Below are 15,050 nucleotides of genomic sequence, written 5' to 3'. Positions count from 1 at the left end.
CGATCCCAATACGAAGTTCGCGAACATCAGGGATATCCATCGGGCTCAAATCGAAGCGGGTGAAAAGGAGGTTATCACGGCTGAATCCAGCGACTCTGAATGCCCTAGTGAGGCTGGCAGCTGTATTGTAGTGGGTGTGGTTGAGGATCAATAGTTAATAGTAATGAGGAGGTTGGGTTGTGATCCCATCGTTTTTGTGGTGCCAGAAACAGGGGGGTGCCAGGAAGTGGGTATGTTGACTTATGCCCAGCTCCCCGAAGGCAGCAAGAACCTAACTGCAAGCATTTACGCCAGTATCGAAACGCAGCTCTCGTACCCCATGGGCAGCCCTATTCGCACGGCGATTATTGCGGCATATGCAGACGTTCAGCGGAAGATGGTCATTGCTGGTTGCGCCTTCATTCCCCTAGTGCTTTTGTCCTTGCTTATCTGGCGTAACATCAACGTTAAGACTGTGGAGGAGGAGAAGGGAAAACAGACGAAGGGAACTGTTTTCTAATCTGTACTGGCACTCTTCCCATACCTAAACGCCTGCGTTCTGCTGTATATGTTCCAAGATAACCCATTAAAACGGAAACTTTGGAGAGGGTAGGACTTCCCTATTACTGCTTAGACTGTAATATGTTATTTCAAAATCTTCTTGACAAATGTTCACATTATTGACCTTATCGCCTTATCTAAATCATATAATTTTCATGAAGTGATCACATTTTTCAGATACACTCCAGATTTTGCCTATGTTTAGACAGGGGGGTTTCCCGTAATGAAGTTTGATTAGGCATTATAGACTAAGAACACTTCCTTACTTCGGACAAAGTCGCCCGTTCTGAGTTGGGTAATACTCAAGCTGATCCGTAATGTACCAATCCTCAGAACCTACAGCCGTCGTCGCATAAAGTAATCCCCAAGGATCGTACTTCTGCTTGAGCTGATACAAGTAGTCGTAGTTGCTGCCGTAGAAGGCCTGTTGCCAGTTCGGCTCGTTGATGTCTGCCTCGTTGAGATACGCTCCGGCGCCGGGACTGGCTTCACGCCATGGCTGCAGCATCTCCACCAAATTCTTGTTCGCAGCAGCGATCTCTGCAGGAGTGGCCTCCTGACTCCATACGGTTCCCAGCATCGCGTGCATCAAAGTCTCGCGGAAGGCCGGGTTCACGGCATTAGTTTGGTTGACGGAAGGATTGACTGCAGTCTTGAAGTTGTATCCAAGCATCATGCCAGCAGCCTCAACACTTTGACGCAAAGCCTTCGTCTGCGCAGCTAGCTTGCTTTCATTCTCCCAGTTGGAACGCGGGAAGAGGCGGGAAGCAGTGTGGAAGTTCCACGCACCAACGACTTCGGATTCTGCAGGCCAAGTGTTTATGACAGTGTTGAGAACGCCGTCGAATTCGGTGTACTTGGGATCGGCGACGGGAATATGCAGAGCAGAGAGACTGGAGAATAGCGGTGCAGAGACGGCGGTCAATTTGGCTGTATCCATACCATTTCCCCATTGAGGCGCCATGGAGAAGCTGCAAGTTGTTGTTGGAGCGCACATAATGGACCAGTAGCTGTACATGCCAGCATCGGCATAGACAGGGAATTGGGCAAACACAGCGTCGACGCCAGACCAGAAGGTCTCCGTGGAGACATTGTTGCTAGTTGCGAAGCTGTAAGTAAGCGTAGTTACGGAAGTCTTAGGGTAGGCTCGGATGACGAGCGACGTAACGATGCCCCATGTGCTCCCACCTCCTCCACGGAGGGCAAAGAACAGATCCGGATAATTCTTTTCGTCTACAGAAACAAATCGTCCATTCGGTAGGACAACCTCCATTGAGAGAACCTGATCGGCGGCAACACCATACTTGGACATCAATGGGGAATGCCCACCCCCGGCGGTATATCCGCCACCGATACCGACAGTCTATCTGAAGCATCAGAAGAGTTAAACGAAACCGAAATGATAGCGGGGAACCTACGCGGGCAATACCACCAACAATATGGAGACCAAGCTCATCGGCTGCCTCGTAGAGCTTCAGGGCCTGGATACCAGACCCAATCTTGAATGCTGGACCAATGTATCCAGATATTCGGTGATGGTAATCAGTTCCAAGGAACTGGATACTTTGCAAAGCATGAGTCCATATCGAAAGCGCGCCGCCACCAGAGGACTTCGCATTGAAGTCATGTCCCTTGTTCTTAACGATCAAACGGACGTTGAGATTGCGAGCGAAGTTGACCGCAAGCTGGATCTGGGCTACGTTCGTGACCTTGACAACATACGAAGGGTTCCCCCCCTGAGTACAGTTGGCGCCAGTTCGAGCGATGCTCGGAGGGACACAGCTGACTCCCTCAAAGATGGGGTAGTCTAAGCCAGTTGGCTCAGACATTCTTCGATGTTGTTAGCGAGCCGCCCATAATTCCCTGCATAGACTTAGCTTACTGATATTGAGGGGTTGTCCACGCTGCCGTAATCTCATTGCACTTGGCTGCATCGTATTGAGGCCAGTCCGTGTAGCATGGCGCAGCAGCAGGAACCCCGTCAAGCAGCGCACCTCCCATGAGAAGGTCAAGCAAGAACCAAGTTAAGTCAGACGGCCACGCACGATCACCGGGGAATACCTTGCATGAACGCGCAGTTCGCTTCTCAACGGCAGCTTTGCCATCGCCAAAGTCAAACGCAGCAGTGCCAGTAAGATTGTACGTTGTTAAGTTTGCGATTACGTCTGCCGTAAGTTGAGAAGATTCAAAGTCGAAATACTCGATCCCTGATGGGGCCGCATCAGATGCCACAGCCTGAACTGCGGGAGCAATGGTCTCGGCTGTGATAGCTACTTGAGAACATGGTCAGCTGAATCCTAGATTGTAGGGTGCTGGCAGATTTATGTGTATGAGTGTAAAAAGGCTAGATGAAAGACACGAATTGTTTGCATACTGGAGTTATCGCTGGCGTCACCTTCTTGGGCTGTTTGGCTCAAAGCCAAGTCAGCAAACGATATTGCTATGACCAAGGCCGACGGGCGCAACATGATGCCCAGTTGAAGGTTGACAGAACCCAAAAGGAGCGAAGAGACACCAACAAGCACAGCTACCAGGGATCAATCCTATTGAGCGCATTCTACGGACTCCCTTTTATACGTGCGACCTCCTGGTGGGATTCAACTCGCCGGGCTTGACCCGAGTCGGTAGTCTTTGCTATCGACTGGGTTATGGACGCACAATCCACCAAACCCAATATTTGGATGGGGTCTTCGAGACATGTATGGCAATGTCATGTGCGCCTTGGAGTTCGATCGGAATCCGCCACTAACATTGTTTGGACGGCCGATCATGAACTATCTGATCAAGTTAGCTTCTCGTCGGGAAAGTGTCCAGAAGAGGGCTGCTCGGCTGTGAGATACCACCCGAGAGCCCATAAGCACAATCGTTCCACCGTCTAGAACTTTAGACAGCTCCATAAGTGACCCAGGGTCCTGGCTGATGGTGGAGCACGAATGTATCCACAAGCAGCGCATCAGTCAACTCAGGCAAGGGGATCATGGATGCCATGGGTGATGCAAGAAATAATACACATGTTCTGATCACCGGCTTGTGCTTCTCGATTATGACATGCCCAATCGACACGGCTTTCCGTGTGGCTCTTGTTTCCGAACCATCGTGTCCTTGACATCTAGAATTTGAGCAACTGCGAATTTCGAAAGCTCCATCGTCAAAATACCAATTATGCGACCACGCAAACTTTGTTGAGATGTGCCATCAATACATCGGACCATCATGCGTGTACCACGGGCTGAAAAATGCCGCTGAAGGAAGCAACCACCGAAATTGTTATCTAGACTACGCCTCCGGGCTGCATATTGGCCTGTTTTCCAACAAGAACTTTTGTACAAACAACACCGGCAGCAAGGAATCCAAGCCAACGGCTTTCTATCCCGGCTTTTTAACTAGGTTCAGTGGCTCTAACACATGTTGGACATCCAACGGCGACGGGCGGCAACATTGAAGTAGGCGGGGGCGCGCACCACTTTCTTCGGTTGTTGACGCTAAGGCGTGGTGTTCTCCATACAATTGCAAGGGGCACCGGGGCAGTAGTAGATGTCCAACACCAACAAGGAAGGGGTCTGATGGATGGAAGAAACCCCTGAAGTTTCTCACAAAATGAAGTTGCAAGAAGAAACAAGGCAAGGGAGGCTGCCCAGACGACATTAAGTTATCTGCAAAACGAAGATATTCATCGAATACAGGGATGACTACTCACTCATCAACTTTTAAAGCTGACCAATTGTATACTATACCAATGCAGAGCCAAATTCGAAGTTTTTGGCGGGGAATTCATCATTGCAATACATAGTAATGAAGTTTTCTGCGTTGCTCCATCATGAGATACCGTTAATGATAGACCAGGGGTTTTCCGAGTCTTAGGGATATTGTCGGCGAATCCTGCCAACTTGATGTCTACTGTCTAAACGTCTCGAGAGATTGCCATCCGTTGACTCATGCTTGATTTTGAGTCCTTCTAAGGAGATGGGGCTCTAAGACCTTCATTTCGAAGGGGCCAGCATCAAATTGTTATGCCCTAGAGAACTCACTCTCGTCCTGCAAGAAGAGTGCAGGAAGGGTAGGTATGGCCGTGAATGTTCCTCATCATCGAGGCACAGTCATGAACCCAGCAGATCGGGTGTGCCTGCGTCGATGCGGACCTCGGAAATATGGCTTTAGTCTTTTGCCACATGCCGAACAGCTCGCAACTGGCGCAGACGAGAGGATCAGGTCACCGGTCCGCCTAGATGCAGTCTCCGCAGGTGCCCCGGAGATGTTCTGCTTAACATCACGGTCTCCGAAGTCTCGAACGCCCTTTCTTCATCTCTCTTCTTCAGTTGTGCAAGTGGAATGGACCAAGGATACTGAAGCAGGGTATTATAGCCACAGGGATAGCATGTGCCGCAATCGTACTGATAAAGGAGGAGCCAAAGACCTTTTGCAAGATGGAATGTTGGTCGGATGAAGTTTTTGGCATGTTTTCCTGTCCGGCAATTCCATAAATCATTGACTGTGCACCTTGCTGCGTTGAATACCATGAACCTCATCTACCCCAGCTGATATTCAACCACATGGTTCGGAGGATCATCACCTTCTTATTCTACGGCTTTTTTATCTCAGTTGGAGTAGTTCCAAACCCAAGATGACGGAAGCTCCCACTAGTTGGCTACAGAACCTTGGCATTGCCATTGAGGTCGCTTGTCCAACTCTGGCACTCATTGCGATAAGTTTGCGACTTTACATCAGAATTGATACGAAGACCCTCGGCTGGGGTATGTTCTGCTCGTAAACACTTTATCTTTCCCATGAAACTGATCGTCACGCCCTAAGATGACGCCTGCATATGTGTCGCGATGGCTCTCTCAATTGCCCTAGCTATCGGATCTATTATATGTAAGTCTAGACTCATCAAGAATCAGAGTTACCGAAATACAAGCTAATATCCGCTCATCTATACAGGTATGAAAGAGGTCTACATAGGCATTCACTATTGGGACGTTCCCTTGCCCATGAACCCGACGACAGGAATGATCTGGATCTACATTGTCGGCGCTGTCTACAATCCGATTCTCGCACTGGTCAAACAGTCTGTCCTCATCTTCCTGATTCGTTTCTCCGGTGTCAAAGACGTAGTGAGATACGTTGTCTGGGCAACAGCTACATTTAATCTCGCGCTCATGATCGCCACCTTTGTTGCTGTCATTTTTCAATGCACGCCCATTGAGAAGAACTGGAAACCGACCTTGGCAGGGAGTTGCATTGAGCAATTCTCGTTCGGAATATCGACTGCATGCTTGACTATTCTGACAGATCTTGTCTCTGTTGGTCTCCCATTTTACATCTTCCTGGGCTTGAAGATGCAGAAGAAAAGGAAGATTGGGCTGATGATTGTTTTCATGCTCGGAATCATGTCTGCAACCTTGTACCATTCCACATTCCCGTACACTACGTTTTGCTAACTGTGTATTACTGGCAGTGTTACAGCCGTGAGCGCCATTCGTCTCTACTTCCTTGCCAAAAACTTCACCGACAAGAGTCTCGATGCGAACTTTTCCCTTGGTTTCTGTGTTTCCTCCATTGAGTGTAACTTGGCCATCATGACAGCATCTGCACCAGCTCTTTGGCCTCTTATTCGACGATGGATGCCTCAGCTGAAGTCTTCCAAGGACCAAGGTTATTACGAGCACCAGTATCACACTGGTCAACAAGGATGGATTAGGACAGGTGATGGCCGCGAAGGCGCGTCTTCAAATGCCAACGGGGACATCGGTCTGAGAGGTATCAACATCAGGTACACCAAGACTGAAGCCCATTTTAGCGGCTCTTTTGCTCGAGACTCGGACGAGGAGTTGATGAAAGGTACTGGTATCATGCGAACAACCAACTTCGAGGTCACACACGATGACGATGACCCACGGAGTGTGGCACAATAACCACTGGAATATATCATTCTATTCACATCAAGCGAGATGCAGCAACTCATTCACGAGGAAATTGATGGGTTGTAGGGAGGTAGGAGTCTCATGGCTCATTTTTATGACGACTCTTAGTGTCTTGATGTATGGTTTCCTACATGTTCAATTTTTATCATTTACTTGTCGTGACTCAAACTGAAACAATTCCTTGTTAGGAAAGAAGGTGGATTTTCGATGCAAAAGTTTTCCAAAAGTAGTGTGTTTCTATAAATCCAGCTACCTGTTATGTACCTGGCTAGTCATCATGCGGTTCATTCTGTAAGGGCATCACTGGAGGCTGACCGGACCCATGGCAATGAACTCTGAGGCTCCATGTGTGAACAGAAAACGGTTACTGATACAATGCTTCCTCCCATCTGTTCTGAAGTCAAGTATCGAGCGAGGCCTCATGATAATCCTGTTCGGGGGTTTTTGCTATGCTTGAAGTTCCCCTTACTTAAGCGGCTCCAGAGAGTCTCAACGTGCCTTACCTCAAGTAAGAATTTCCATCCCCGATCGCGTGGGCCAAGTGGGGCATATGGTGGCAGGGATTATGTCCGGAAATTATCCTGGGTTCATCCCAAGTAAGTTGGACGTAATCCAGAAACTCTGTTTGATGGCGTCGTCAGAACGTGTGTCAAGTAATTCAACGGCTTGGAGTTGTCCGCGTAGTCAAATGTGTGCAGTCAGATAACTTCACTGACGATATTTTATTTCAGATCTGTGCCAATTTGGCTCAAGTTACCGTCCCGTCCCGTCCGCCACACCGGGACGATGTGGGGATCCTCCGATCGAGATCTGGGCGCGCTGGTATCACATGACCGTGACACGGTACGATACACCCATATGCTAACCCCCAGGCTCTCCCAGGCTCTTGGTATTTGCACGGGGACATGGTCAAAGAGGAACAATTCCTGCCTTCCATCGCGGCCAGGCCCTTGTATCTTACATGCAATGCGCGCGGCACGGGATTGCCGACTGAATCGCCTCATTCTTAGCAATGGTGTTAAGACCCCGCCTGATTTACCCCCTTAGGCAGGAGATGAATTGCCGTGTGGCGGCCCCATTTTCCCCGGCTCTTACAACCCAATTAGTAAATAAACTCTGACAGCTGGATACAGGAACCATGGAATCACGACGTTGTAATTTGTTCTGTAGGGGGTGTAAGCTGGCCTCGCGCTAATGCCCAATCAGAAGGGGCTTTTTCCTCTTTAATCAGCGGGCAAAGGCTATCCCGTCGGCAGCTACTGGTTCAGATAAATATTCTCGTTGAAGGCTCCTGATTCTCTTTGAAGATTTCCTGAGTGACTCCGTCGTCCCAAAACACATTCGTTAACTACAATGGCCAGACATCGTGTCTCGTTCTTTGGGCTCATAGTCGCCGCCAGCGTCTCAGCCTTTCTGACGGAGGAAGAATTTCCCTGGCAACCTCCCGGACCAGGAGACTTGCGCTCGCCATGCCCCGGTATCAACACTCTCGCTAATCACGGATTGCTGCCGCGCGACGGCCGCAACATTGACCTGGAGGTTCTTGGGGAAGCCACGGCACTGGGCTACAACATGGAGCACAACACCATGCTGGCAGTCGGCATCCCCGCATTGACGACATCGACAACGGGAAATAGCTCAACATTTCACCTCAGCGATGTCGATCAGCACATACCGCAAGTCATTGAGCACGATGGAAGCATAACCCGCGACGACAAGTACTTTGGCGACAGCAACAGCTTTAGCCATGCCGCATGGGGCCGCGCATTGGCTTCTTGGGGTGATATTGAGATCATCGACGTACGTTTTCCAGCCCTTGTTGTAGTTGCTATCTTTCGCACAGCTAAGAAAACCCACTTGTAGTTCGCTGCTGCTGCCAGAGAAATCAAAGCCCGCTTCGAATGGGGCGAAGCAAACAACCCAGAGTTCAACGCCACCTTTGCGAGAACAGGCTCACTTCTTCAGTATGCCTTGCTTCTGTCGGCATTTGGGGATTACGGAAATGCCAACATGACTTTGGTTCGGTATTGGGTCGAGCATGAGAGGCTTCCACTGAGACTGGGCTGGCAACCACCTGTCAACAACATCAACTCCACCATGAACAGACTCATTGCTGCGAATATCTCTGCCTTGTGGGTTTAGAGTTTCGTGCATACAGAGAGCTCAGCACGGCGTTACGAGAGACAGCAGATGCAAGGTCTGTTCTGTTGATCGCGCCGCCACCTTCGTGTAAATAAGAAATGTCGGCTACATCTAACGATGCATCCTCTGTTCATATGAAAACGTCACATACTCAATGCATTCTTCGCCCAAAGACTGGCAAATTCAATCCAAACTAACTTAGTTTTGAGAGGGAAGCTACCAACTAGAGTAAATAGCACCTTCGTAGGCTTTTAGTTCAAGGCTCCCATCTTCAATCCTCTTGGCGTTGTTGCCAAGTAGTTGGTTCCAGCCATCAAAATCCTTCAGTCGTAAGTTTTGCTCCTTGTCTGAAAAGTTCAAGAGAACCAGTGCCTTCCTGCCATCATAGCTTTCCATGGTGAAAGCAAATAGTTCCTCGCTTTCCTCATAGTCCTTCACTTCGGAGAACGTGCCGTATACAAAAATGTCCTTCTCTTGCTGTCGAAGGCTCAAGACTCGCCTCCAAAACGCTAGCACGCTGTCCTTATCCTTTTCTTGTCGCTCAACATTCCACTCGCCATAGTCATCGTTGACGCGCATCCACGGTTTTGAGCCCTGGGTGAAGCCTCCGTGTGCTTCGGCACTCCACTGCATGGGCAGTCGCCCATTGTCTCTCGCCTTGATTCTCATCTCCGCCAAAACATCCGACATATCCGCGTCTTTGCCCCTCTTCTGAAGCACGCTATTGTAGTAGTTCTTGCCCTCGACATCGGCATAGTCGTCAATCGTCCAAGACTCTGGGAGGTTTGCCATACCGATTTCTTGCCCCTGAAGCAGAAATAATGTGCCGCTCAGAGTGCCAAGATAGATGGCCAACATCTTGGCGGCCTCTTTCCTGTACTGAGGCAAGTCCGACGCGTATCGTGAGAGCGAGCGGCCAGAGTCGTGGTTGTCAAAGTAGACCGCGTTCCAGCCGTCACACTTCAACATTGCCTTCTGCCAGAGGTTGGTAATGGTCTTGAGTTTCGAGAGGCGGTAGTCGCCGTGCTCATACTTGTGGTTCTTGCCAAAATCCATGTCCACGATGTCTCCAGTGAAGACCATGTTGAGTTCATGTCTATCCTTGGCAACATACTCGGCGACGCTGTTTTCATCCTTGGTGAAGCCTAACTCACCAACCGTCATGCATCTGTACTTGTCGAAGACCTTCTCGCGCATCTCCCGGATGTACTCGTGCATCCGAGGACCACTGGCGTAGTACAGATCACCGGGCTGGAACTCCGAGTCAGGCCTCGTTACGGGTGCGTCAGGCAGGTCGGGGTGTTTTGACATGAGATTCATCGAGTCGATTCTGAAGCCATCGGCGCCACGATCCAGCCAGAACTCCATATCAGAATATGTCGCGCGACGCATATCCTCGTTGGTCCAGTTGAGGTCTGGTTGTGAAGGCAGAAAGAGCGAAAGGTAGTACTGCCCCGTTTGCTCATCCCATGTCCAGGCACTGCCACCAAATATGGAAGCCCAATTATTGGGTGGATGGCGGTTGCCACTCGAGTCGATCTTGGGGTCTCGCCAGAAATACCAGTCCCTCTTGGAAGATGACTTTGACGAGCGAGACTCTCTAAACCATTCGTGTTCATCGCTGGTGTGGTTGACGACGAGATCTAGGAGGACCTTGATGCCCCTTTCATGGCACCCCTTGATCAAGCTCTCTGCATCTGCAACAGTACCGTATGGCCTGTGAATCTCGCGGTAATCGGATATGTCGTAGCCCATGTCATTTTGAGGGCTCTTGAAGATGGGAGAAAGCCAAATAGCCGTGGCTCCAACGGATTTGATATAGTCCAGCTTCGAGATAATTCCGGAAATATCACCAAGTCCATCATTGTTGGAATCGAGAAAGCTGGCCGGGTAAATCTGGTAGACGACAGCTTCTTTCCACCATTGTCTGTCTGGGGGACCTGAAGTCGCCATAGTGGCTCTGCTGAAAAAGAAAAGACCGTTGGAAGAGCTTGTGTTTTGACGATAAGGCGTGGGTAGATTAAAGAGTAAGGACAGTTGTAGGTTTGCAACAAATGGGCGTTCCGAGAGGTCAAGCTTGTTCGCTTCTTATGTTCGGTCTCCAGACTCCCAGCTTCTGAAGTTGGCTCATGGAAACTTAACCCCCGCAGCTACCTACCCCAGATCATCGAGTCTCAGTGATGATTGGGGGTTGGTGCCAGAAACATTCGCACTAATAGCAGCCTCATCCATATAACTTGCGTGGCGTTGTGAAGACGGCTGAATTTCCATGGTTGAATTATGATTCGTCCGCATCAGCGTGGGGAAGCTGCTAGTGCTTGGCAGCAGTCATTCCACACTGCAGTGCAGATAGATGCTGGAGTCAGCCCAAGATCGTTCCGTGGGGCTGCAAGCTTAAGACGCTAACACAGATCGGTCCAAGTTGCCACATTTCTGCGGTGGACTAGGTCAAATTACGAGGACGGCTATTCCGCACCCATACTAGGCCTATGTAAGCAAATAATGGGCTGCACGTGACTACACGTGACTGCACCGCCGCAGCAGCCACACTTGACCCGGAATTTCTATTATTCCGGCAGTTTCGAGAGGATTGGAAGGCGCACCTTCTACTGCTGCACCTTCTACTGCTGCACCTTCCACTGCTGCACCTTCTACTGCCTGCTGCACCTTCCACTTTGCCCTCTTTTACAATGCCGCCTATGCGCGCTTTTCGGAGTCAGAACCACGACTTCAGAAGCTAGTCTTTGCTCAGGGGAAATAATTCTCTAGAGCTCATATTTTGGTGCTCAAAAAGGTACCTATCCTGCTTCAAAAGTCACTAAAAAAGGAGGTATTGGATAGAAAAGACGCGTCGAATTTTCAGGAATAATAGGAAGGCGCGCCCTGGCCTAACGTGTGACTGCTTTTTGGCGGTGCAGTCACGTGCAGTCACGTGCAGCCCATTATTTGCTTAAATAGGCCTAGTATGGGTGCGGGATAGCCTTCATGTGGGTGCGGAATAGCCGTCCTCCAAATTACTGGTGAGATGTGAGGGCGTTGTTGGAGGAGTTCTTTCGGTCTCGAATTCGAGACACAGAGTTGACCGAACTGCCTGCCTCTTTGTGGATACCACGGAGAGACGCGGAGAAAAAGACAAATACGGGGAAGGCAAATTTTGCCGGGCTCTGAGAAAACCGTAGTCTGCACGTGGGACTATGGGGCTGAACGACGCTCAAATTCTCGGGATATTGAAAACGGACGAGTGGCGGGTGGCTAAAGCGCTCCGCTGGGTCACAGTGCCGAAAACAAGCCTCACGCCGCACTTTGACAGCAAGAACACTTCATGTTATTTCTCAGGTTGCTTTCCTTGAGTACAATTCTTCACATTGGCCTACCTTATTCATTCAACTTTGTCCATCACATATCTTGTCAACATTGTCTGACTTTGTTATCCATCTATTCACACAACCACCAGGCGAAGGTTTTCGCGCAGTTTCTAAGAGGATCCGTAGTCCAAAGTCGCATTGCTGTGTTTTTTAAGGTGCACATACTAAGTACTTGAGTAAGAACCCAAAACCAACATCCGATGCAGTAGACTCCGCGCCAGAGCTGAAGTGCAAATAACTCAAGACACCAACGTGGAGCTGCTAGTTGAAACTGGATTCAGAGCAATAGTATTATCGACTGATTTCATCAAGTCTTTTGACCAGACGAGTAGGCCCCGCCATGCCTGGCCCAAGTCTTCGGCGAACAAAAGATGCCTCGGCCGAAGTCCGAAATCAGTTTTGTCGCATTAACTTCGGAAATAATACTAGTCAGAAGTCCTCAAACATGTAGCTACACAGACACTAGAGGGTAGATTGAGCAGTCTCGTGATACGCACATGCTGCAATCCGTAAAATCGAGCCATGCTTCCCTACAGATTGACAAGGGCCATGTTAGCTCGTCATCGAGTTGATCGTACTTTGTTGACGTTCCGGTCTACGCGAGTATGTGTTCGACCAGTCTTTTTGTTCAAGGGTCTCAAGGCCATCTCTGACCCGCGATTCTGGTCCTTGTTCTTCATGTATAGGTGGTTAGACAACTCTGGCCCACAGGCTCATCACTCATCGGTATCCAAACTTCCGTACCTAAGTGAAGCTATAGTCACGATTCTAGCGAATTTGCCAAGACTTACAAATCTGATTGTTCAGTCTCTCGATATTTCCTTCCATAGACCATGAATGGCGTGAAGATGGGATCATCGCAGTTTTTTGCGTGGAAATGTTCATCCCCAGAAGGTGGGTGCAAGCACCTTTCACGACTTATTGCCGTAGCTCGTGGCTGAAGTGTTGTGTTGGTGAGTTGCCAGTTCTCCACCAGAAAGTTGAACAACCAATCGAAATTCAACCATTCCAACCGGTGCCAACAAAGATCAATGATCCACCAACTTGGTATTTCGAGCGAGACATGCGAATATGAGCAGACACACAGACCGGTCCAGTCAGATGGCGAATCCAAGGACTTGTTCTCCTTGCTAGTGCGTTAAATTCCCCCATGGCGAGTTCCCCGTGGGGACTGCTGCCACGGCCCACAGGTGTCATCCGATGCAGATGTATAGAGTATTCGGAACCGAGCACATGGCTCGCTGAAACCTCCTATTCCAATTTGTATAAAGTCTTCAGAGCCCGCCTACATGGTTCCAAATAATGTTTCCCTCCAGCTCATCTAAAACCATTTTATTAAATATAATTCTCCCAGCTCGATCCTCTCATCTTGTTTCCTTCCACAATGGACGCCAAAACAGCAGAGGCGACTACCGTCGTCGACCACGACCATGTCGAAAAACTCGCTATTGCGGACGAAGCCGTTACGAAGGCAACTGAGAACCAAGACCTGACCCCCAAGCAGCAATACCAGCGTCTTTGGGCAAACCTCAAGCAAGACAAGCGTTATGTCTTCTGGGCACTCTACATCATGTCTCTCGTCTTTGGTTGGGGTTACGACTCTGGACTTTCAGGAGCTGCCATTGCCTTCCCCGAGTTTCGCAAGGCTTACGGAGACTACTACCAAGTGGGAGACCAATATGTCATCCCCGCCCTCTGGCAATCTCTTTGGAACGCTGCCAGCACCATCGGTCAGGTCTTCGGTGCCTTCCTCACCGGTCAATTCGCCGATACCGTTGGCCGCAGAGCCGTTCTCTGGACAGCCGTCATTCTCTCCCTTTCTTCCTCATTTGCCCTGGTCTTCGCTCCAAGCCTGCCCGTACTCTTTGTCTCCAAGCTACTGCTCGGTTTCTCAGTCGGCTTGTCAACCGTTACGCCTCCGCTCTACGTTACCGAAAATGCTCCTCCTGCACTTCGAAGCTCCCTCAGCTCGCTGACCAACGTCATCATTGTTCTCGGTTTCTTCCTGTCTTCCATCACAGCATGGGGATCCTCCAAGATTGAAGGCCAATGGAGCTACCGCCTGGCGTTCGCCATGACTTTCCTTGTCCCGACCCTCTTCATGATTGTCCTGCCGTGGCTCCCCGAGTCTCCCGTGTGGTACGTCAAGAAGGGCAGAGACGAAGATGCACGGAAAGCCATCTTCAAGCTCTACGGAAAGAATGTCGATGTTGAGGAGAGACTCAACTTCATCAAGTCCGAGCTCGAGCTTGCTGCTGGAGAAGCCAACATGGCTAAGCAGACCAGCTGGAGAGCCATCTTTTCCAAGGAGCACCGTTTCCGTACGCTTGTTGCGGTTCTTGGATTACAGTCGCAGAACTTCTCTGGTGGATACTTTGCAAGTGAGTAATTGTCACGCATTCAAATCGACGAACAGACTGCTAACTTGACGGTTCTAGACACCTACCAGACCTACTACTTCGAGCTTATCGGCCAGGCTGATCCCTTCGGACTCACTGCGATCTCCTCCACCCTCCAATTCCTCTCGAACTGCGTAGCAGTCACAGTCTCCGACGTACTCCCGCGCAGAAAGTCTTTGGTCGGCGGCGGCGCGTTGCTGTGCTGCTGGTCTATCATCATCGGTGGCACATCTCTCGCTGGAACTGCAAACTACTCGGCAAACATGGCTCTTCTCGCATTCATGATCACCTGGTCGATGTTGTATACCGCTACAGTGGGCTGCTTCGGCTGGGCCGTCGCTCAAGAGACTGCCTCCCAAGCCACAAGGCCCAAGACCATCGCCTTCAGCTTGGTGTGTCAGCAGCTTACAGCCCTTCTCTTGTCTTCGGTGTTCCCATTCTTCATCAACCCTGACCAGCTGAACTGGGGTGGAAAGATCATGTTCCTGTTTGTCGGCGCCGAGGTGTTCGTCCTTGGACTTCTCTTCTTCTTCCAGCCCGAAACGAAGAACAGAACCTACCAGGATATCGATCACATGTATTCCCAGGGGATTCCGGCAAGGAAGTTTAGCGAATACGTTGTGGTGGATGGAGTGGCCGTCAAGAAGGCCACCTCTTGAGACAGTGCAGAGTACACTTCTTCA

At 50.0% G+C, this 15,050-nt stretch overlaps 5 protein-coding genes across 5 annotated transcripts; 3 read left to right on the top strand and 2 right to left on the bottom strand.

Moving 5' to 3' along the window:
• Positions 1–802: 802 nt before the first annotated feature.
• CTAM01_15255 (uncharacterized protein) lies at positions 803–3,008 on the bottom strand (the record flags this gene model as incomplete). The annotated part of the gene is made up of 4 exons (XM_060531253.1): positions 803–1,903; positions 1,959–2,370; positions 2,423–2,810; positions 2,915–3,008. The coding sequence occupies 4 exons, from the start codon at positions 3,006–3,008 to the stop codon at positions 803–805; spliced, it is 1,995 nt and encodes a 664-aa protein (XP_060374193.1).
• A 2,153-nt stretch (positions 3,009–5,161) lies between these two features.
• Positions 5,162–6,452, top strand: CTAM01_15254 (uncharacterized protein; the record flags this gene model as incomplete). The annotated part of the gene is made up of 4 exons (XM_060531252.1): positions 5,162–5,291; positions 5,350–5,412; positions 5,479–5,941; positions 5,996–6,452. The coding sequence occupies 4 exons, from the start codon at positions 5,162–5,164 to the stop codon at positions 6,450–6,452; spliced, it is 1,113 nt and encodes a 370-aa protein (XP_060374192.1).
• A 1,362-nt stretch (positions 6,453–7,814) lies between these two features.
• CTAM01_15253 (uncharacterized protein) lies at positions 7,815–8,603 on the top strand (the record flags this gene model as incomplete). The annotated part of the gene is made up of 2 exons (XM_060531251.1): positions 7,815–8,261; positions 8,325–8,603. The coding sequence occupies 2 exons, from the start codon at positions 7,815–7,817 to the stop codon at positions 8,601–8,603; spliced, it is 726 nt and encodes a 241-aa protein (XP_060374191.1).
• A 216-nt stretch (positions 8,604–8,819) lies between these two features.
• CTAM01_15252 (glucan 1,6-alpha-glucosidase) lies at positions 8,820–10,556 on the bottom strand (the record flags this gene model as incomplete). The annotated part of the gene is made up of 1 exon (XM_060531250.1): positions 8,820–10,556. The coding sequence occupies one exon, from the start codon at positions 10,554–10,556 to the stop codon at positions 8,820–8,822; it is 1,737 nt and encodes a 578-aa protein (XP_060374190.1).
• A 2,796-nt stretch (positions 10,557–13,352) lies between these two features.
• CTAM01_15251 (uncharacterized protein) lies at positions 13,353–15,026 on the top strand (the record flags this gene model as incomplete). Its single annotated transcript, XM_060531249.1, has 2 exons — positions 13,353–14,349; positions 14,407–15,026. The coding sequence occupies 2 exons, from the start codon at positions 13,353–13,355 to the stop codon at positions 15,024–15,026; spliced, it is 1,617 nt and encodes a 538-aa protein (XP_060374189.1).
• Between the last annotated feature and the right edge of the window lie 24 nt (positions 15,027–15,050).

Source organism: Colletotrichum tamarilloi (genome assembly GCF_030869305.1).
Source record: "Colletotrichum tamarilloi strain Tom-12 chromosome Unknown Scaffold_154.1, whole genome shotgun sequence".
NCBI classification, from domain to species: Eukaryota; Fungi; Ascomycota; class Sordariomycetes; order Glomerellales; family Glomerellaceae; genus Colletotrichum; species Colletotrichum tamarilloi.
Note: the sequence above shows the minus strand (reverse complement) of the source record. Positions and strands in the feature narration are given on the sequence as shown.